The 21,739-nt window shown below is 42.5% G+C and overlaps 1 protein-coding gene across 1 annotated transcript in view; it reads left to right on the forward strand.

Annotated features, from left to right (window-relative positions):
- LOC108087052 (acetylcholine receptor subunit alpha-like) overlaps nucleotides 1–21,739 on the forward strand; it is a 201,630-nt gene that overhangs the window by 159,930 nt on the left and 19,961 nt on the right. The window contains 5 exon segments of the mRNA XM_043209126.1: nucleotides 2,722–2,890; nucleotides 2,960–3,020; nucleotides 3,023–3,095; nucleotides 3,155–3,298; nucleotides 15,596–15,715. Of these exon segments, the coding sequence (XP_043065061.1) occupies nucleotides 2,722–2,890; nucleotides 2,960–3,020; nucleotides 3,023–3,095; nucleotides 3,155–3,298; nucleotides 15,596–15,715 (567 nt within the window).

Here is a 21,739-nt window from a genome sequence, read left to right on the forward strand (position 1 = left end):
TAAAGAAGATAGATAAAAACAAGATAAGCAAAGTTAGGCGCGATTACATTATGCGGGTGTTGGTAAACAACTTTGCGTTTACGTTTATGTTACGTTATGTTACATTACATTAGCAGTTGGACATTTGAATAAAGGGTAGAATTTATAAGTTAGGGGTTCTGCTCCGAACAAATGCTATGTTAAAATCGTCGCCAAAAATCAATAAAGACACCGGTATGTCATTGCCAAACAACCTAATATGTTTCTGGAATGCGAACGGCATTTCACAGCACAAATACGAGCTCTAGCAGTTCCTAGATCAGTATGACATTGACGCCATGCTTATACCAGAGACTCACCCAACAAACAGCAACTATTTTTACCATAATGGCTATACATTTTATAAAACAAACCATCCTGATGGCAAGGCTCGTGGCGGCACTGGCATACTGATCAAGAAACGCATCAGGCATTATGAGTTGCCATTATTCGCAACAGACAATTTACAAGCTACATTAATAAACATCGATACCCAAAGCGGTTTCTTAAACCTATTCGCTATATACTGACCACCACGCTTTTCCATTTCCGAAGATGAATTTGTACAGTTCTTTGACTTATTATGTGACCGTTTAATAGCGGCTGGTGATTACAATGCGAAACACCCCCATTGGGGCTCTCGACTCACCAATCTGAAAGGAAGACAGCTGCACAACGCTATAATAACACCAAGAAACATGCTTGACCTTATCTCTCCAGGTAAGCCTACATATTGGCCAACAGATTCCAATAAGAAGCCTGACCTGATGGATTTTGCCGTCACAAGAAGAGTGCCTAGAGGGCATATTCATGTGGAACATTAACAGATCTTTCATCGGATCACTCACCAAAAAGAGGAGAGTGGGCTCGCAGCAACGAAAAGTGGGCGAATGTATTTGCTGCGCATCTAGATAAGGTCTTTAAACCGCCTCCATCAACAAATAGCTTTGTGCTCCCAACAAACATCACTCCAGAGGCTACCCTGCCTATTATTTTCCAATCAAGAGAAGTGATAAGAGTGATATAGGCTCAAGAAAAAGGAAAGCGCCCGTACACAATTTAATATCCCCTAAAAAGATAAAAGAGTTGCCGAACTGTGCAGTAAATCCCTTCACCACGATATTCAACAGCATGATGAAATGGGGTTATTGTCTACAACAATGGAACAAGTTTGTCATCGCTATGATCCATAAAGCTGGAAAGGACAAGTCCCAGCCTTCATCATATAGGCCAATGAAGAAGACCAGTCTTCTTAAAACTTGTACGCAAACGCATACGCTAGTAACCTTGAAGTAATCCAGAGAGCCCAATCAAAAATACTGAAAACTATCACTGGTGCACCGTGGTACATACGGAATGAGAAAATTCACAGAGATTTAAACGTGGGATCTGTTAATGAGGGGATCGATAATGTAAAAGCAAAGTTTACGATCAAGCTACAGGCTCATCCAAATAAGCTTGCGCGGTCTTTAACCTGAACACTGCCACACACGACTCCGGCGAAGACATCTCCCCTCCCAGCAACAAAAGCTAGGGCCGTTATTACAAAAAAAAACCTAATTTTAACTAATTAATTATATGTATTAGGCTAAGATTTGAATATTTGTCGTTTGTATCTTCGAGGGAAGGTTCGATAAGTAAACACCGTAATTATTATATCCTTGTAGAGCAAAGAGTATTATAATTTCAGTCATAAGTTTGCAACGCAGTGAAGGAGGCATCTCAGACCCTATAAAGGTTATATATTCTTGATCAGCATCACTATCTGAATCGAAATCCGTCTGTACGTCTGTAGGTCTGTCCGTCTGTCCGTCTGTCTGCCTGCCTGTCTGTCTGTCTGTCCGTCTGTCCATTTGTCTTCAAACTAGTCTCTCAGTTTTAAAGCTATCTTGCTGAAACTTTACCAAACGGGCCGGATTGGGCGACTATATCAGATAGCTCCCATACGAGAGATTAAAAAAAGTTCTCACTCCGCTGTTTTTGATTGCATCGACTTAAAGATTTTAATATTAATAATACTCTATAACACTGTGCGACAAAATTTGACAAAATCTTTGTTTAAGTTACTTTTTTGATTGTTTTCGGTTAAGGTGCATAAATAATGATAAATTTTATGAAATTATTATTATGAAAATATTTAACACAAAATATTATTTTTTTTTTACTTCCAATAAACTATTATTTTTTTTTAAAGTGAAATTTTTTTCTGATTTTTTTTGGATTTTTCAGAGGTATCCTCGCGTAACAAGTTCCATACGTAGTCGCCCAGAGTATAGAGCTGGGAGAAAAAATTTTTAACTCATTGTTATAAAAGCCTAACGGTATATTTGCTTAATACATTTTAATTAATAGATATTGAACTTGCATGAACGCTTATAACGGTGAAAAAATATTTTCCCAATATGTGATTATAAGGCTGTGAAATATGCAAAAACGCGCGTTTTTGGGACATTTGAGTGTGCGTAGAAGCTGATTGGCTATTGATATTAACAAATCCACAAACTTGTATTCTTATTTTGATTAGTAGAAGTGAAAAAATAAGAAAAAATCAACTTAAACATTTTTTTGTCGCACAGTGTAATAAATAAAACGTTATTCAGCTTAGGGCCATTTTACAATTATAGATAACGTTAACCGAAAATCGATTTGTAATTTAAGCATTAGTGAAAATTTCTCAACGTATACACCTTTAATGTTTTGCAGAAACGAAAAGTTTTATACCTGTTGTGACGAACCCTACTTGGATATAACATTTAATATCACAATGAGAAGAAAAACGCTTTTTTATACAGTTAACATAATAATACCGTGTATGGGAATTTCCTTTTTAACTGTATTGACCTTTTACCTACCATCGGATAGTGGAGAAAAGGTACGCTAAAACTATTTCCGCGTTACTATTAAACAAAGTAAAAACATATATTTTTTTTGTGTATTTCAGGTTACACTATCTATATCAATACTTATTAGTCTTCACGTGTTCTTTCTTTTGGTGGTTGAAATCATCCCCCGACATCGTTAGTTGTTCCCTTATTAGGAAAGTATCTAATTTTTGCTATGATACTCGTATCTATAAGGTAAAAAATAAAACACATTTTGTAATTTTTGATAATATTTTTTTTTCATTTGTTTAAAGCATCTGCGTGACGGTTGTTGTCTTGAACGTTCACTTTCGTTCTCCTCAAACCCATAGAATGGCTCCCTGGGTTAAACGAGTTTTTATAGACTTTTTGCCTAAATTTTTATTCATAAAAAGACCTACCTACAACTTTGAAACTAGGTAAGTATAATTGTTTATTTTATTTCATTAATATGTTCATTCAAGTATCGTGCAGCTTTCGGCTTTTTCCTTTAACACAAGCTGCCATCTCAAATTTAATCAGTCCTAGTTGCACATTTTATTAATACATATTTAAATATTATCTTTTTTAAAATAATAATAACAAAATCGAACAAAGAAACAGTGGTTCCTCAAATTACGCTCTTACTTATCTACCCATGCAGAGGGTATTATAATTTCAGTCAGAAGCTTGCAATCAGGGAAGCAGACACCTCAGACCTCATAAAGTACATTTATTCCTCGTTACCTCGACCCAACTGGATCTATTGTACCCCCTATCTGAGCTTAGAGCTCACCCATCAAGCCGGCTCCTTCGATAAGGTTAAGGAGCTTTATCGGGTCGATGCTTCCAGAGGTCCCAAGTGTAAGGAACCTTGACCCGAGGGTTCTGCTCCTCAGGCTACTTAGTGCTGGGCAATCTGATATTATGTGTAGGGAGGTTTCATCCTCGCTATCACAGAATCTGCATGTTTTTCTGTTTGTAGTCCCTATATTAAATAGGTGTCTGCAGTGTCCGGTTAGTAAGCCGGTAACTATCCTAAGTGATCTCTTCCCTAGTAGTATAAGTTTCTTAAACCTCTTCATGTCATAATTGACGATGAGGGTTTTGGCTTGTCTTTGGCCTGTGGTGTCTTCCCAGCAGGCTTGCCTCATATGTACCTCTTCTGTTCTTAGGTAATCTTTGACTGTGTGTCTGCCTATGTCACAGTAAGGCTCGGGTCCTATAAGGGGTCGTTCCGCCCCTAGTTTTGCTAGCCTGTCGGCTAGTTCATTCCCGGATATGTCTTTGTGTCCTGGAATCCATCTTAATGACAGCCTGTTGTTGCTGCCCAGAAGGTTCAGCTTTGTTCTTACTTCTTGAACCAGCTTCGAGGTGATTCTATTGCTGCATAGTGCAGTAATTGCCGCTCAACTGTCCGAGAGGATCGCAATGTCCTTGTTTGTGTACCCACGCTTCATATTGAGCTCTGCACACTTCCTTCATGGTGGTCCATTCTTTCTTGTTGCTCAGATGAGCAGAGAAATTCTTTTCAAGGATGAATTCTACTGTCATTTCGTCCCTGGGGTGTGAGCTCAGGGGAAGTTCGACTAGTATTTTTGCTGCATCCCTAGAACTGAGGATGCGGTCACTGCCGTTACCACAAGAAGTGATTCTTAGTAGGGTGGCCTTCCGCTGTAACTCTACTACGCAGTGTAGCGGAGTGAGTTCCATGAGAACTTCCAGTGCCGCAGTGGGCAGGTTCTCATTGCTCCTGTCATACATATGCATGCCAGTCTTTGCAGCCTTTGGAGCTGTTTCTGTGCGGTAACGAGCCTAGCTCGTTTACCCCAGGCTACTGACCCATATGTGAGTATTGGCCTCACAATTATAAGGCATAGCCATCTGATAATTTGGGGTGAGGTCCCCCAAGATTTCCCTGCAATTTTCCGACAGGTGAAGAGAGCCCTGAGGCACTTATCCACTGTCTTTTGCATATGGGTTGCAAACGTTAGCCTTCTGTCGAAGGTAACTCCGAGGTACTTAACTTCCCGGCTTATTGCTATGGGAGTGCCTAGTAGCATGATTTGTCTCATCTTCTTTAGTTTGTACTTCTTTGTAAAAGGAACAATGACTCTTTGAGGTTAAGGTTAAGCCCAACTTCCCTGCACCAGTCGAGCGTTATCTTGAGTCCGTGTTGGCCAATATCCCAAAGCGTTTCTTCAAATTTCCCTTTGGCTACTATTACTATGTCATCGGCATAGCCCTGGCATTGTATTCCTCCCTCGGCGAGTTTCTTTAGTAGTTCATCTACTAGTAGGCTCCACAGTAAAGGAGACAAGACTCCACCTTGCGGACATCCTCTGCTTGTGGCAACGGTCATTGTGCTGTTGCCAATGGTCGCCATTGCCTGCCTGGAGCTTAACAAAGCTCCAATCCACCTTCTTGTTGTCACGTCGATATTCCTTCTGGCGAGGGCCGCTAAGACAGTGTCATGCGACGCATTGTCAAAGGCTCCCTCTATATCCAGAAAGGCGCAGATTGCAACTTCCTTGTTGTCCACTACCCCTTCAAGAGTGTGACAAAGTTGATACAGTGCAGTGTCTGTTGAACGACCTGCCCTGTATGCGTGCTGCGTGGGTTGCAGCAGACAGTCCTTAAGAACTGTGCTCCTAATATGGTAGTCTACCAGCTTTTCCAACGTTTTAAGGCAAAACGAAATTAAGCTGATAGGTCTGAAGGACTTTGGGTTGGTGCTGTCTTTCTTCCCTGCTTTGGGGATGAAGACCACCCTAGCTCTACGCCACGCATTTGGGATGTGTCCAATTGCTAGGCTGCTTAGCATCAGTCTCCTTAAGCGGGTTAGGAGTAAATCCAGTCCCTGCTGCAGGAATGATGGAGAGATACCATCCAGACCAGGTGACTTAAATGGTTGGAAGGTCCCAATTGCCCATTTAAGTCTCTCCGGAGAGACTAGAGACTTGGCAATTGCCCAGTCCTCTGCGCTTGGTCTGAGGTGTTGGGCTGGACGTATCTTCCGCCAGGGGTGAGCTCCCGGGGAAGTGTGTTTTAAAGAGTAAAGCTAGTTTATCCCTGTCGTCGGAAGTGTAAGAGTTGTTACATTTCCTCAGGGCTAGGTTACTTTCTGGTGCAACTTTGGCCATAGCCTTGTGCAATCTTGCCCCTTCATGGGCTGTGCTGATTGCCTCACAGAAGTCTCTATAGTTCTTTCGTTTGGCCTTCCTGATCTCTTTGTTGTAGAGCGTCAGGCTTTGTTTAACTGGAGACAATCAGTTATCCTCGCTCGTTTTTGCTCTGTTGAAGAGCCGGCGGGTAGAGATTCGGAGCCGTTCCAGGTTGTCATTCCACCATGGGGTGTCTTTATCTGCTTTCCGTCTGCCAAGAGGGCAACTGTCCTCAAAAGCATTGGTTATCTTCTTGCACAGGTCATCCACTGCCTGATCCAATTCTAAAGGATGTCTGGGTATACCTGACGGTTCGTTAGAGAGATTGAGCTCAAGAGAGGACTTGAACCAATCCCAGTTTGTTTTCTTGGCATTCCCCTTCACTGCCTTCCATCAGGGTGACGTCGGCCTCCTTCTCGTCGATATCTTCTAGGAGGGGCTCTTGTGCCACCTCCTGGGAGGGCGAGGGATGCTCATCCTCACTCTCCACGTCCATATCAGCGATAGCATCCTCCTTTGCACCCAATGGCTCTTGTGGCTTTCCGAGGGATTCCTCGACCTCCACTTTGCCGTCTTTGGGGCCGGGGGGCGCTGCTTCTGTTGCAGCCATCTTTGCCGCCTACCTGAGACCACTCACCGAGACGGACCCAAATCTAAAGTTCAGCTGGTGCCCTTTAGAGACGATCTCATCTCGGGTGAGTTGGTCTATCCCTATAACGAGGAGTGCCCCGCCTCCGTCGTTCCTTCGGGAGATCACCTTCCAGGAATCGACCTCCATTCTGTCCCAGCATCATCAGAAGCTCCTCATTGCTTCTTTCTGCACTTCTAGGGCAGAAGACCGTGACATTGTATGCCGCAGGAATGTCTTCTCCTACCCTAGTGTCAAGGGGCACGCCCTTCCACGTTCTAAGCTGAGACGTCACAGTCCTCAGCCAGTCCGCCGAGTCCTGGTCCAAACAGTCTATCAGGAGGTATCCGACCCTAAAGTGGACACCTCTGAAGGCGACTGCTGAGTCCCATTCAGACGTGACTACATCGTCCATTATGGCCTCCTCCAGCTCGGCAAGCTCTTCGTTGCTCAGGTACACCTGCGGGTAGTCCTCAGGTAGTACCGCAACTCTGACTCTCTTGGCGGCCTCCGCGTAGGAGGTGTGTGTGCCAGTGAGAGGAGCCGTACAAGTGGAGGGTGGCTGCTTCTCACCCTTGTCACTCGCCTTCGGCACGCTGGGTGTGCCAGCAGATGCCTCAGGGGGGTCTCCTCGTCGACGCCGCCTTCGACGTGCTGGGCTCATCAGGCCTTGGGGGGACGGGGGGGGGAGGTGCCGCTGCCTCTTTCATGCCCTCTGACTTGGACCTTTTCGGGGTGTCCATCGGAAGGGTGAGGGTACTATTTGCCCGCTTGCTGGCAGGGGCAACGTTTTGTGCCACTGGTCGTGGCTCCTTCGCCTTCTTCAAAGCTTCATCAGGTGTCAAGCCCTGCTGAAGATACCTGAGGTACCATTTGACCTTGGACCCCGACAGGCCTTTCCTGTTGAGGTCGCCAAGGCCTCCTGGTTGTCCTCTGGGTGGAAGGACATCTTCCTTATTGGCGGGCTTGGTCTTTTGTACAGCCGCGGGGGGTGGGCAAGCCGGCCGGAATGGTCCTGCCGGTAGCCCACGTTCCCGAACTGGAACAGTCGATCGTTGTGGGGGTTGTCCCACATTCTGCGTCCGTGACGCACTCCTGATGGAAGCTGCGCTCCTGGGTGGGGCTGGTCCCACCTGGGGTCGCACTCCGTCAAGGAGTCTGTTTTCCAAGAGCCTTGCGGCACTTGATGCAGGGATATCCTGCGGCAATTTGGGTGTTCGTATGCCTCTTTATAATCGAATCCCACGAGTTGCGGAGAAAGTATGGTCCACCCGGACAGAGATCCGCCATACCCGGGTAAGGCGCGGTTAGGACAGGCGGTCGCCACTTGCCTGAACCCTCCGTGAGAGACTGGGCTATTTGTTAATCCGGGCCCCCAGCCAGGCTGACTATCGGCACGGGTCGGATGACACCTTAGTCCGGCCTGGAGTGAGATTGTGTGGGGCGGGGAGTTGATAGGTAGTCGTGAGGGAAGAGGAGTGTGTGAGGCTATACTTTTGAAGACGGCCAGACAAACGTCTCATCAGTACGCCGACTCCGGTGTACCCGCTGTTGTCCGGGGTTGCTTATTAGCTTGCGCTTATTCGCAACTAACCTTATAGAAGGCCGTTCGCTATCCGCAACCTGCGACCCGCCTGGTGGCCCCAGCTAAGCGCCCTCTTGAACATCCCACTAGTTCTTGAGGACCAAGGATCATTAGTGTGTTGTTTTTGGCCAAAAAGTCGCGTACAAGCAACGATGTGTGAGCAGGGGCGTTATCGTGGTGTTCTTCCACAAATCCGGGCGTTTCTAAAGAAGTTAATTATTCTAATTTTTACTGGTTTTCTTGTTTGCTGTATCATGGCGTAGCTAATTTGGTCATTTTCAGGTGTATGGCCTCTTAGGCTGTACAGAGCTACCAGAAATTCGAGATATTCAATCTCCTGTTCCATAAATCCGGCTGTCTTGTCTGTAGATGGGTTGTTATTTTGTCTGTAAATGTTCTGTTTGACATCTAAGAATGCTTGGGAGAAATTGTGTGACCAATGTTTGGAGAAAGTAGCAGCAATATCCTCTGCGTTTGCAATTGAGTTTGCATGGTTGTCGTGTATACAGTGGACTTGTGTTGATTTGTAAACACCATAGAATTGCCTAATTTTGTTCCAAACCATTTCGGGCTTAGATTCTGGTGATATACTTGATGTCAGTATGTCTAAGCTTTCTCTTTTGCTAATTCGAATTTCTCTTCTAATTTGGGCATTAACTGTCTCTGTTAAAAGATCTCCAGGCTCGGTTTTTAATAACCTTTAATTTCTCAAGCTTTTTGTTCCACCTTTGTGTTGGCCTTTCGGGGGGTGGGAGTGAGGGATGCCATTGTAAGCGCTATTAAGTATTATTTTGCTTAGTTCTTTGTTTGTGTTAGTTGATTATGAGCATTTTGAAGGTTTTTCGAATTCTTCCCAGTTGGCTCTGTTAGTTAAAATTTTTTTTTGTATAGTTAAATATTTTTCGTTCTTGTGTGAACATTTTTATTATACATATTATAATAGGGAAGTGATCGCTCCCCTGAGGCGATTTCATAATTTTAAATTCAGAGTGTATACTAAGATTCGGTGAGCAGAATGCAAGATCAACATGGGTGTATGTATTATGTGTTGAGAAATGCGATGGTTGGCCATTGTTTAGAACTGTGAAGTTATCATCTTGGATATAATCTTCTAGGATTTTCCCCCTCTGTTTATTTTTGGGCGATCCCTAGAGGGTATTCCAACCCTTAAAATCTCCTGTGATAAAAGAAGTTGAAGATGCGTAAGGAATAGTGCTATGTAGGTTTTTCTCTACCTTTAATTTTTTGTTTTGATAGAATTTCAAGTGCGATGGCATCAAACGATAGTCCTACAGGGATAAGCTTATGCTGAACTGATTTGTGGATCAGTAAAGCAACTCCACCCTTTGCGACAACGGATGTAGTGTGGTGCATTTCAAAGTTAACAGGGATGGGGAATGGTTTGGTGAACTTAATGTGTGTTTCCTGAAGAGATATAATGTTGGGTTTGTATAATTTTAGAAGAATTAATAGTTCATTGTAATTATTAGTGTATCCAATAATGTTCCATTGCAGTATAGTGAGAGTCATATTTTAAACTATTATTATTACTATTGGGGGGGGGGTATAGGTTACCTCGACCCAACTGGATCTATTGTACCCCCTATCTGAGCTTAGAGCTCACCCATCAAGCCGGCTCCTTCGATAAGGTTAAGGAGCTTTATCGGGTCGATGCTTCCAGAGGTCCCAAGTGTAAGGAACCTGGACCCGAGGGTTCTGCTCCTCAGGCTACTTAGTGCTGGGCAATCTGCTATTATGTGTAGGGAGGTTTATTTTAAACTAAAGGGAGAGGGTAATAGCTTTAGCTTTTAGTTATTTATTAAGTCTGTAATAGGAGTGTTTTTAAGCTTAGATCTAGTTATTGTTAAGCTGCTTGCTTTATCCTTATTTTCAAGTTATTCAGCTGAGCTAGTAGGACATGGCTGTATCGTCCTTGTCGTCGTTTAAGATGAGGTTTCTTTTGTTGTCTTTTGGGGTTGGTGGTCGTTGGGTGGTTTATGCTGATGATGCTGTCGTAAGAGTTGAGTGAGTCGATGCTGGGTAATATTGGCCACGGATGAGTACAAGGAGCCGTCGTGTTGGTGTCTTTTCTTATAAATAGACCACGCCGTTCGGTTGTCGACTGTAGTGTTTAACTTCTTGAATTTCTTTGTGGGTGACAAATACGGGACAATTTCTATCTCTGTGGTGGTCGGTATTTGATAGCTTTTTATCTATGCAATTTACACAGAAAAGGGGACGTTCGCATACTTCTCCCTCCTCAATATTGATGTGGGCATTTTGACTGCACATGAAGCAAGTTTTTGGGTTTCTGCAAAACTTTTTCAAGTGTCCTAAACGTAAGCAATTATTGCCACGCATCGATGGTGGTACATATGGGCAAACTTGGACATATTTCGTATATATGTATTCTGGAAGATCCAGTCAGGAAAATGTTAGGGTCATTAATCCTGTTTCAGTTACCACCATCAGTTGGCGCTTCAACGATATGAATAAAGTCTTTGACACGAGACTACTTAAGAAATTTTTGCGTCCGGCCAAAGATTGAACCTAAAAGATCAGCTGGAAACCCTATCATATCAAGTTTGCATATCAATAGGAAGTGATTTACAGAGTCAAATGCTTTACTGAAGTCTGTGTAAGTGACATCAGTTTGAAAATTATTTTTAAAGCCATTTATCACATAGGACGTGAGCTCTAAAAGATTTGTTGTAGTAGAACTGCGCTTCATAAATCCATTGTCGACGGTCGAACATTGTAATCGATAGTAGTGTAAGAAAATCTAGTATTTTGGTATTTTGTGGCCCCTTGAAGTATGGGCCTACTTATGTCGCTTAGAAAATGGCGCCAAGAAATGTGCTTTCACTGTCTTGTGAATCGAAGGAGGGCACACTGCGGTAAGCTTTAATTTGTTTGTAAAATATGAGGCTGATTTGAATTTCACAGAATAAAACAACAACTCTACGACCAACGAACTAACCGTTCAATGGCGCACGCCTTTACGAGTTCTTTCTTCGGGACTACGCGTGAGTGGGGTAGTTGTTAAAACGGCAACTCCACTATCGACACAAGACATCCATGTTGGGATGAAGATATGACTGATCAAGTGAGGGGTTATTGCTCGTTAAAAAAACTTTGAAATTGCTGACAATTTAGAAATACATACCTTTATAATTGCTTGCATCCGACTTATACCCCTTTTTGGTAAATGGGAATAACAAATGACTCCTTCCAAAGAAGGGGAAACAGACAAGTTTGTAGGGATAGGGTAAACATTTTGAGAAGGAGTTTACACAGTGCACTAGCACAGTGTTTAAGAACACACCCAGGAATCCCGCCAGGACCTGGGGAGTAAACTGGTGGAACTCGTTGAAGAAAAAAAAGTAGGAAGCTTGTTGTTTGAAAAAATCATAATGAAAATGCTATAGTAACATATTGTAACGATACTTAGTTGCCCGTCAAGGTTTCCAAGTTCGCTACTGGCAGCCGAGTGGATACTTTTTAATAGGTGGGGGTCAGCCCACGTTATGCCAACACCATTCAAACAACAGAGCAATAGTTCTTAAGAGTTAGTTTAGGTTTTTTATCACCCGCTTAATTACACAAGCTTGCAGCCTGGCAGACAACCGAAAGAAGAAGGAGATAACATCGATCAGTGTGATCGATATTCGCCTAAACTTTATGACAGGCTTTTGACAGTTCCTAGAGTCACCAGTCGTTGGCATGTTCTAGGGTTACCAGACGTCTGCTTTTGGTACTGGGGTGCCACCTGGTCAAGTAATTTGAAATCAACTTTCGGTACATTACCCCCCTCTTAGACTCAAGTCTCCTGGCCGAGTAATCGATCGGTGATAAACCAGATCGGAATGTTGTCGAATCACAGTAGCAGGACCAATCCAGTGAGACTGTAGTTTTGGGCACAGCTCGACCTGGCTTCATGCGAAGCTGAGCGATAAGCCCATAGGGCTACCGATAGGAGTTGGTCCCAATCCCACTGATCGGCTGCAACGAATTTAGCTAAATAGTCCAGCAAGGTTTGGTTAAACCTCTCGACCATGCCGTCTGATTGAGGGTGACGTTCGGGTCTTTTCCACATCAAGAAGGTGCATGCAGGATTGAAATACCGCGGACTCAAAATTGCGGCCCTTAACGGCAGAAAACTTCTTGCACAAGGGCCTTGGCTACGGTTTGAGTCGTCTGATCAGGAAGGGCGATGCACTCGGACCATTTAGTAAAATAACACATCACCACGGCAATGTACCTGTTGCAGAGCGAGGTGGTAGGCAAAGGCCCCAGAACGTCGATAGCTAGGCGTTCGAAGGGGGCGCCAATGGAGCTTGGTTGCAGCTGGCCCACCGTTCGTCTAAAGGGTCCCTTCCTCGCGTTGCACTTGAGGCAGCGTGCACACCAGATGGCTACGTCGGCTGATTGACCGATCCAGTAGTACCGTATCTTTACTTTAGCAATCGTCTTCTTGACTCCAAAGTGACCCTCAGAAGGCGCATTGTGAGCATGGCGTTTCCTCCCGCAATGATTGCGGTACTAGTGCCACTTTCCCACCACTCTTGATCCGGGTTTTTATAACGCCGTCTTCCAAGTGAAGGTTTTCAAATGAATGCCAGTAGGCTTTGATGTCGGGGCTTTTGCCCCAAATCTGGGATTTGAGGGGTCGTTTTCTATTTTCCAACCATGATACGACCAATGCTAGTTGGCCTTCCGGTTCTTTAAAGTTGAACAGCCTGTGGAGCGAGGCATGGTCCGCAAGACAAACTTTCGTCCGTACAAATAATGATGAAAATGTTTGATGGAGAGAACGGCGGCTAACAATTCTCTTCTGTTAACGCAACAGTTGCGCTCTGCTGCGCTAAATGGTTTGCTGTGGTATTCCAAAACACGCTCCTGACCTTCCTGATATTGGCTGAATACAGCTCCAGCGCCGTGATTGGATGCGTCAGGGTCGAGAATAAACAGGCCATCGGTATCTGGGAAAGTGAGTACGGGCGACGTTGTCAACTTTATCTTTAGCTGGCCAAATGCTTTCTGAGCCTTGGTGGACCACGTGAAGGGGCGGCGGGCCTCAGTTAACTCATGCAGCGGCCGGGCTATTGTCGCAAAAGCTGGGATAAACTGACGCTAATACGAGCACAATCCCACGAAAGATCGTACCTCTTTCTGGTTGCGGGGCTGTGGCCAATCGACTACTTTTAAAATTTTCACGGGGCATGCCTTTAATCTGTTGTTGACCGAGGTAATTCTCTTCGGGGCGGAATAAAGCACATTTACGTTTGCTCAGTTTAAGGCCGGCGGTTACCAAACGGTCAAATACTTGGTCTAAATGAACCAGGTGCTCCACCGCTGTGCGGGAGTGTACGATTATGTCGTCTAAGTACACCAGTGTTGACTTCCAAGAGAGCCCGGCAAATAGGCCGTTCATCAGGCGTTCGAAGGTTGCTGGCGCGATTGTCAGGCCGAATGGCATAACATTGAATTCGATCAACCCCACGTCACAAGTGAATACTGTTTTGGGGCGCGATTCTTGATCCATTTCTACTTGCCAATATGTGTTGGGCAAGGTTAGTTCGCCCCATATCATCGTCCCGTTGGGCAAACACTGTCTCGTAGCGTTGGAGTATTTTCTGCCAGTCTACGTGAAGGTTTGTCGGTAAGTCTGGCGGTAGTGCCAGCGACGTCCAATTCGTACTGTCGGGTTCCAGGAACTTCGGGCCATCCGGCAGTACTTCGGCTGATTCCACTTGGCCCAAAATGGTGAAAATTGGTAATCGGCATTCATTGGAACTCAGATTCAGCAAGTGCAGAATTGTAGAGTTTTTTGGGGGCAGGACGGATTACTTCAGTAGGTAACTGGGAAAAGGCACCACGCTCCAAGACTGCCACGGGCCATCGATCCCGTGATAGGCAGCTGTCTTTCAGAAGGTGTTGCTGTAAGGCCGAATTCTGGTGGCGACTGTGGAGTACAGTAGGCTAGGCAGCGTCACACCTGGGGGTGTAGTGGGATCGCACCCCACGGGTATTTGAGGTGTAGCGCTTTTAGATCCACAGATGCCTGTTGACGCAACAGAAAATCGATGCCCATAAAGCTCGGGGTGTTACTTTCCACCAAGAGGAATTCGTGTTGTAGGGGTCGGCCAGCTATAACCAGACTGGCTAGCACCCGGGCTGTGGCGATGAACTGTTCTGCAGACGGACCTTGTAGAACAACGTGGCACGGGTGGTTATTAGTCCCTGAAAGTCTCCACGGTTGACTAGGGAGACGTAGGCGAAAGTGTCTACGATTAGTCGTCCTGTGGTCTTCTGTAAGAAGATAAAACAGTGTATATGCTGACCACTACGTGAACTGCAGGTATACATAGCGTTAGTGGGCAAGGCGTTGAGCTCCAGTGGAATATTGGCCGGTGGCACAGGGTCAACTTCCTCGAATGTCGGGTCAGCAAACAAACGGGTCAAAACGGACTCAGGTTCTTCAGGGGCTGTAAAACGTTCTGCGGTTTGTAGAGATTTTTTTGGGGCCAGGCGAGTGAGCGACCTACAACTCGATTATGTTGTTGTAGGTCGGTTCAGGCAGCTCTCCAAAAACTGCTCTCCCAAGGCGTTCGAGTTCCATTGCGAAGTCATCGAGTGTCTCTTCAGGGCCCTGCATACGGTTATGAAAAATGTGATATGCGTCCCTACGATAAAATGCTCGTGCATAGCCGTTTATAGCCTCGTAGGAACGAAGAGTAGACTCTGAGAGTGCAGCGTGAAAGCGTTGAGCGCGCCCGCGCAGACTTGTGTAGAGCTTACGGCACTTCTTTCGCTCAGACCAGTTATACTCCTCTGCCAGGAGCCATCAAGCGGTGGCAGTGACCGAGTGCTGGTGGTTGTGACGTTTGCCTGCCTCCGGTAGGCCGCCTATCTGGCGGTCACATTAATACATACTTGGTGGGGCGAACACACAAAACAAACTAACTAGCGAGCAGAGCAACAGAATGAGGCCGTTACAGAGTATTTTTGACTTGGTGTCAATCATTTTGTAACAGTTTTTTCATCACAACTGTAGGTGCGTGTGTGCTGTCGGGGTAAAGAAGTACAAGGCATTTTGCTTGAAAAATTTGCACTGTATTTATGATTTTAATCTACTTGTTTAATTTGAGGAATCTAGCTTCTATAGTTCCCAACATGTAAAAGCTCATAGGTTTACACGAGATCTTGACGCTCCCAAAACTCCGCGACGAAACAGAGAATATAAAAATTTAATCATTCCTTTTTTTTATTGCTCAAAAATTTAATACGTAGATTAAGAATACCGAAATCTATGCCAACGCATAAAAATAACATTAATTTTGTCTGTTTTTTTTTTCAGTAAATTGCTTTTGAAGGACACTCATGCTTGCTTTTACCCCTACTACTCTGCGACCAATATTGACCGCCTTGTGTCGTCAGGATACAACCACAGTCAGTCGAAGGAAGAGATATCACAAAGGAAAGTGTAATATACCACAAGGGACCGCAGCTTCGGCCGCGCAGATTGTATTTAACAAGAAAGAAAGCTAGCCTCGGCTAGCCGCAGCATATTATCATAAACTATAAGCAAATTTCATAAAGGTTAACAGCATCGAAACTTTCTATTACACTGTGCGACAAAAAAATGTTGAAGTTGATTTTTTCTTATTTTTCACTTCTACTAATCAAAATAATATTATAAGTTTCTGGATTTGTTAATATCAATAGCCAATCAGCTTTTACGCACACTCAAATGTCCCAAAAACGCGCGTTTTTGCATATTTCACAGCCTTATAATCACATATTGGGAAAATATTTTTTTTTTTTCATGCAAGTTTAATATCTATTTATTAAAATGTATTAAGCAAATATACCGTTAGGCTTTTATCGCAATGCTTTAAAATTTTTTTTTCCCAGCTCTATACTCTGGGCGACTACATTATGGCAATAAAGTACCCGGAAATTCCCGTTTAAATTGCCCGCGTAAGAGATATTTGAAAAAATTTTTTTTTGCCAAGTTAGTAGGTCCATTCTCAATTAAGAGGCGAGATTTGAGCGGGATATGTCAACTAGTTTGTTTACAAACGCTAGTTTTGTAAGTTCACCTCAGCTGTGCTCCGCGATTTTTGTAATGGATATAAAAATTGAACAATGAGTTTGTCTCAAATTTTGTGTATCCAACGGAATTTTGTGCGCTGAAGCGTTGCGAATGTTACAAAAGACTTATGGTTTTATCGAAAACTCAAGCATATGAATGGTATAAAGCATTCAGTGAAGGACGAGAAGTCGTGGACGACTTGCCTAGGTCTGGATGACCATCCACCTCTAACACCGATGAAAACATCAGCAAATTGAAAGCAATCGTTCTTAAAAATCGTCATGTGAGTATTAGAGAGGTAGCACAACACCTGAACATCTCTTGCGAATCCGTTCGTTTAATTTTGGTGGAAAATTTAGGCATGAGACGCGTCGCTGCACGGCTTGTTCCAAAACCTGAATTTCTTTCAAAAAGAGTACCGTGGGAAAGTCGCTTTGGTCATGCTTGATCGTGCAAATTCCGATCTCACATTCATGAATCGAATAATAACTGGTGATGAGACATGGGTGTACGAGTACGACATGCAAACAAGTCAACAATCATCAGAATGGAGGAAGAAAAACGAACCGAAACCGAAAAAAACCAAAAATCGCGGAGCACAGCTGAGGTGAACTTACAAAACTAGCTGTTGTAAACAAACTAGTTGACATATCCCACTCAAATCTCGCTTCTTAATGGAGAACGGTCGTATCAACTGGGCAAAAAAAATTTTTCAAATATCTCTTACGCGGGCAATTTAAACGGGAAATTCCGGGTACTTTATTGTCACAATGTACGTATGGAACTTGTTACGCGAGGATACGTCTGAAAAAGCCAAAAAAATCAGGAAAAAAAAATTCACTTTTAAAAAATAATAGTTTATTGAAAGTAAAAAAAATAATATTTTGTGTTAATTATTTTCATAATAATAATTTCATAAAATTTACCATGAAAAAAGAAATCGTATATTTTAAAAGGTGGCATAGATATTTTTGTGCATAATTTATTCACCTTAACCGAAAACAATCATACTTTTTTGATTGTTAAACAAAGATTTTGTTAAATTTTGTCGCACAGTGTTATTTTGATACATTTACAACGTTTTCTTATATGACAGCAATATAATATAGTAGTCCGATTTTTATCAATTTAAATCAGAAATTCAGGAAATCATGCATGTATGATAAAAAACAACGATGTTATAATGTTATTTTTGTTATTTCTATTTAAATTTTTTGATCTTTCCTATGGCAGCTACGTGATATAATAGTTTTTTCTTACTTCAAGGGTGTTAAAAAATTTGATATTCAAAAACCATGCTCGTGTGATAAAAAACAACGACGTCGTCATTTTTTTTCAATTTTGTATATTTTTTTTATCTTTTCTTTGGCATCGAAAATATATAGTTATCCGACCTTGACAAAATTTAATTTGAAATTCAACAGTAGTTAAAAAACACCATCTGAAAGAAATTAAGTCGATATTATCAAAAACAACAGCGTAGTAATTTTTTTTCAGGTTTTTTTTCCTATATGGGAGCTTTTTGATATAGTTACCCAATCCGGTTCATTTCGACTTACATATATACTACGTGCAATTACTACAGAACTTTTGGTAAAATTTCAGCAAGATAGCTTGAAAACTCAGAGACAAGTTTACATAGAAATAAACAGGAGGACAGAAGGATAAGCGGACAGGCGAACTCGTCTAGTTTGGTTCACATCGTGATGTTGATAAAGAATATTTTTATACTTAACTAAATTTAAGTATGCCAATTGTCGAGTATGCCAGTGAACCCAGCAACCAATTCCACTGTGCAGACCACCGAATACGAGCCAAAAACCGCAAGGCCCACCAAATGGCGAAGTCTAAACTCCATTCTAACCCACAAGAGGCCTGCCGAATGTTGAATTTTCGCAGGTTACCTCGTATCGAATTTCGATTTTTTTGTGGCGTTATGTTGGTACTCATGTCTCTCACTTATGCCGACAAGCTCGGCCATTTTGAACGTTCACTTATTATTTTCGATTTTTACCTCTTTCAAAAAAATGGATCAAAGAACCTGTATCAAATTTTGTGTGAAAAACAAAATTAAGTGCGTGGATGCATTCCGAATGTTGACTGTGGCATACGAAAAAGCTAACTTGGACCGAAGCAACGTTTATCGGTGGTACAAAATGTTCTCAAAAGGCCGAGAAGATCTGAACGACGAAGAGTGAGCCGGACGCCCGAGCACTTCAAGAACAGACGAATTTTAAAGTTTTGCTGACAGTTTACTTCGATTGCAGGGGCGTGTTAAATGTTTGTTGGCTGAATAGACAACGTGTCAGAAAGGTAATAAGAATAGGCAGAGAATAGCATCTATGCATACGAAGTGTGGCAATTAAGTTCCGGGAATTTATATATGCATGTCTAGAGGGCATTGATATTTCTTAAGCTCTAGTGAAAGTTTGAAGTCGAAGTCGGAAGTGCTTTTTTAAAAGGCATCACGAATAAGAGCGTTTTTCCATACAAGCATGTCCATACAAACAAGTCGTGATCCAATCGGAACGGGCAGTGACCAATAGAAGATCAATAGTAAACAGGGTCAAATTAATGGTCCCAGGTGGCTTCCTTGTGGTACACCAAAAATAACCTGAAGAGTCTACTCAAGGAATTTTTTAATATTACAAAGGACTTGAATAGGCTGCTGGTGGTAGACCTGAGGGAAACACCCGGCAACTTAAAAGTGACCAGCAGAACTCCTCTGCCGACGAGCTGTAGACTTTGGCAACCCCTCGTATGTTTCTAAGATCGGCAGCTAAAAAAGATTCGGACACCGATCAATCCACAGTGGACTGTGTGCGACCAATGCCAATACGAAGTTCCGATTTGTCTGAAGGTTGTTCCAGTCCAATATACCCTCCAAGAGGCTTCTGAGACCGGAGTACCGGCCCAAAATGTCACTACAGGTCCACAGCATGCTGTACCATAACCTTTTCCAGTAATTCCACAAATTAAACAAATATTTGTTTCTGGCCTGCACCCTGATCTCCCATCATTTGATGTATCGCCTTATATCAAAGACAAAATAAATGCCAATAAAGTGAAGGTGGAAAAATTCAACTTTTCATATGCAAGAAACATTTCATCTTTGAAGATAAGTGTTCCAGACGAACTTTTTAACACCATATGCTCGAGCCATTTTTGGCCCGCTAAAATGGTGGTTAGGGAGTTCGTAGCAAAAAAAAAAAAAAGGAAGGGCCTGTGGGATTAAAACTCCCCAGCCGGGACCAACAAACCGCCCGTCTTCAGCTTCTGCCTTAAAAAAACTAACGACTAACCTCCTAAATAGCTATCAGAATACAAAAGATTTGCGTAGCAAGCTAGCCAAATTGTATACTGATAGCTTTTCGATTGCATCCCAAGTTATTGTGTGTACAGAAGCCTGGTTAAAGCCGGAGATCTTTAGCTCCGCAGTTTTCCCGGTAGGTAAACAATATATAGGCATGACCGTCCCTCGTAATTCCTTATTGCAGTGGACGCTAGCCTCACTTCTGAAGAAGTACTGACTGAAGATTTGAACTTAGAATAAGAATTTGTATGTGTAAAACTGTGCCTCTCTGGTAGATTAATTGTTATAACTGCTCATACATACCTCCTTCGTCCGATCTTATGGACTATTTAAGACACCTATCAGGTCTAAATTCAATTTCGAGTTCTTTGTCCGATATGGATCAGTTGGTAGTTTTATGTGATTTTAATATACATGGAACTAAGTGGTCCTCGAATGATAATTCTATAGCTTTACAACCCATAGGCCACAATGCATTTATTGACTGTCTACTTTACATACCACTGGGTTAGGTAAACCATGCTCGAAACTCATTGGATCGTTTTCTGGATTTGTGCCTTGTCTGAAATCCTGAAGGTGTATTTCATGCTTATCATGCTGCTCTCGATGTGGCTATCGACACGGGTACATCCATTAAAGATTATTCTATAAAGAAAGCTAAGCGAATTCATTGTTTTCGCAGGGTTAACTTTCTTACGTACTTAATCATCTTATATCTAGCAATGACTGGTCCGATCTCTACTCCTGCAATAATTAGAAGATGCCATTACAATTTTTTATACGACAATCAAACTGTTTTTAATGCGTGTGTTCCGCTATGTAGGTAAACCCTCAACATCCAATAAACCACCTTGGCTTAGCAAAGAGTTCACACACCTTAGGAATTTAAAGTCCAGATTTTTAAAAGAAAAACAAAGTTTAAGGTTGTAAGTCTGTTTTTGGCAAATACATAAGTGCTCAGTGTTACAAAAATTCCTTCTGCCTTCGCTTTCATTTAAAAATATTTTTTTTGTATTTATACCCTTGCAAAGGGTATTATAATTTCAGTCAGAAGTTTGCAACGCAGTGAAGGAGACACCATAAGGTATATATATTCTTGATCAGCATCACGATCTGAATCGTAATACGTCTGTACGTATGTCCATCTGTCCATCTGTCCGTCTGACCGTTTCTACGCAAACTATTCTCTCAGTTTTAAAGCTATCTTGCTGAAGCTTTCCCAAAAGTTGTGTAGTTATTGCACGCAGTAAATAAGTCGGAACGTTATCGGATAGCTCCCATACGAGAGAATGAAATAAAAAATTCTCAGGCCGTTGGTTTTGATCAGATCAACTTGATTTCTTCCAGGTGGCGTTTTCTAACTACTATTGAATTTCGTATTATTTTTTATCAAAATCGGATATGTCTATCATATAGCTGCCATAGGAAAGATCGAAAAATATATATGGAAATAACCAAAATAAAATTATAACATCGTTCTTTTTCATAAGGAATATAGAGTTTTTTAACGACTTTTGAACTACGAATTAAATCTCTTTAAAATCGGACGACTATATCATATAGCTGTCATATGAACAAAAGACTAAACTATGGAAAATTAATGGAAAAATCGTTCTATCTTCGATGTATTTTGCCTTTATCTATTTTGTTCGACATATTTGATGACTGCAAGGGCATATAAGCTTCGGCTTGCCGCAGCTAGCCTCCTTTCTTGTTTTTTTTTCAATTACGGTGTTTATTTTTCGAATCTTCTCTTTACGAGATCGACGACAAGTATTCAAATCTTATCCTTATACATATTAACTAATTATAATTAAGTTTTCTTTGGAAAAACGGCCCTAGCTATTGTTGCTGAATGGGGGAGATTTCTTCGCCGGAGTCGTATGTGGCTAGTGTTCCAGGTTAAAGACCGCGCAAGCCTATTTGGATGAGCCTGTAGCTTGATCGTATACTTTACTTTTACTTTGTCGATTTCCTCCTTAACAGATCCCACGTTTAAATCTCTGTGAATGTTTTCATTCCGTATGTACCACGGTGCACCCGTTATTGTTCTTCGTATTTTTGATTGGGCTCTCTGGATTACTAACTGGTTA

Source organism: Drosophila ficusphila, unplaced genomic scaffold (assembly GCF_018152265.1).
Source record: "Drosophila ficusphila isolate 14025-0441.05 unplaced genomic scaffold, ASM1815226v1 contig_106, whole genome shotgun sequence".
Taxonomy (NCBI): Eukaryota; Metazoa; Arthropoda; class Insecta; order Diptera; family Drosophilidae; genus Drosophila; species Drosophila ficusphila.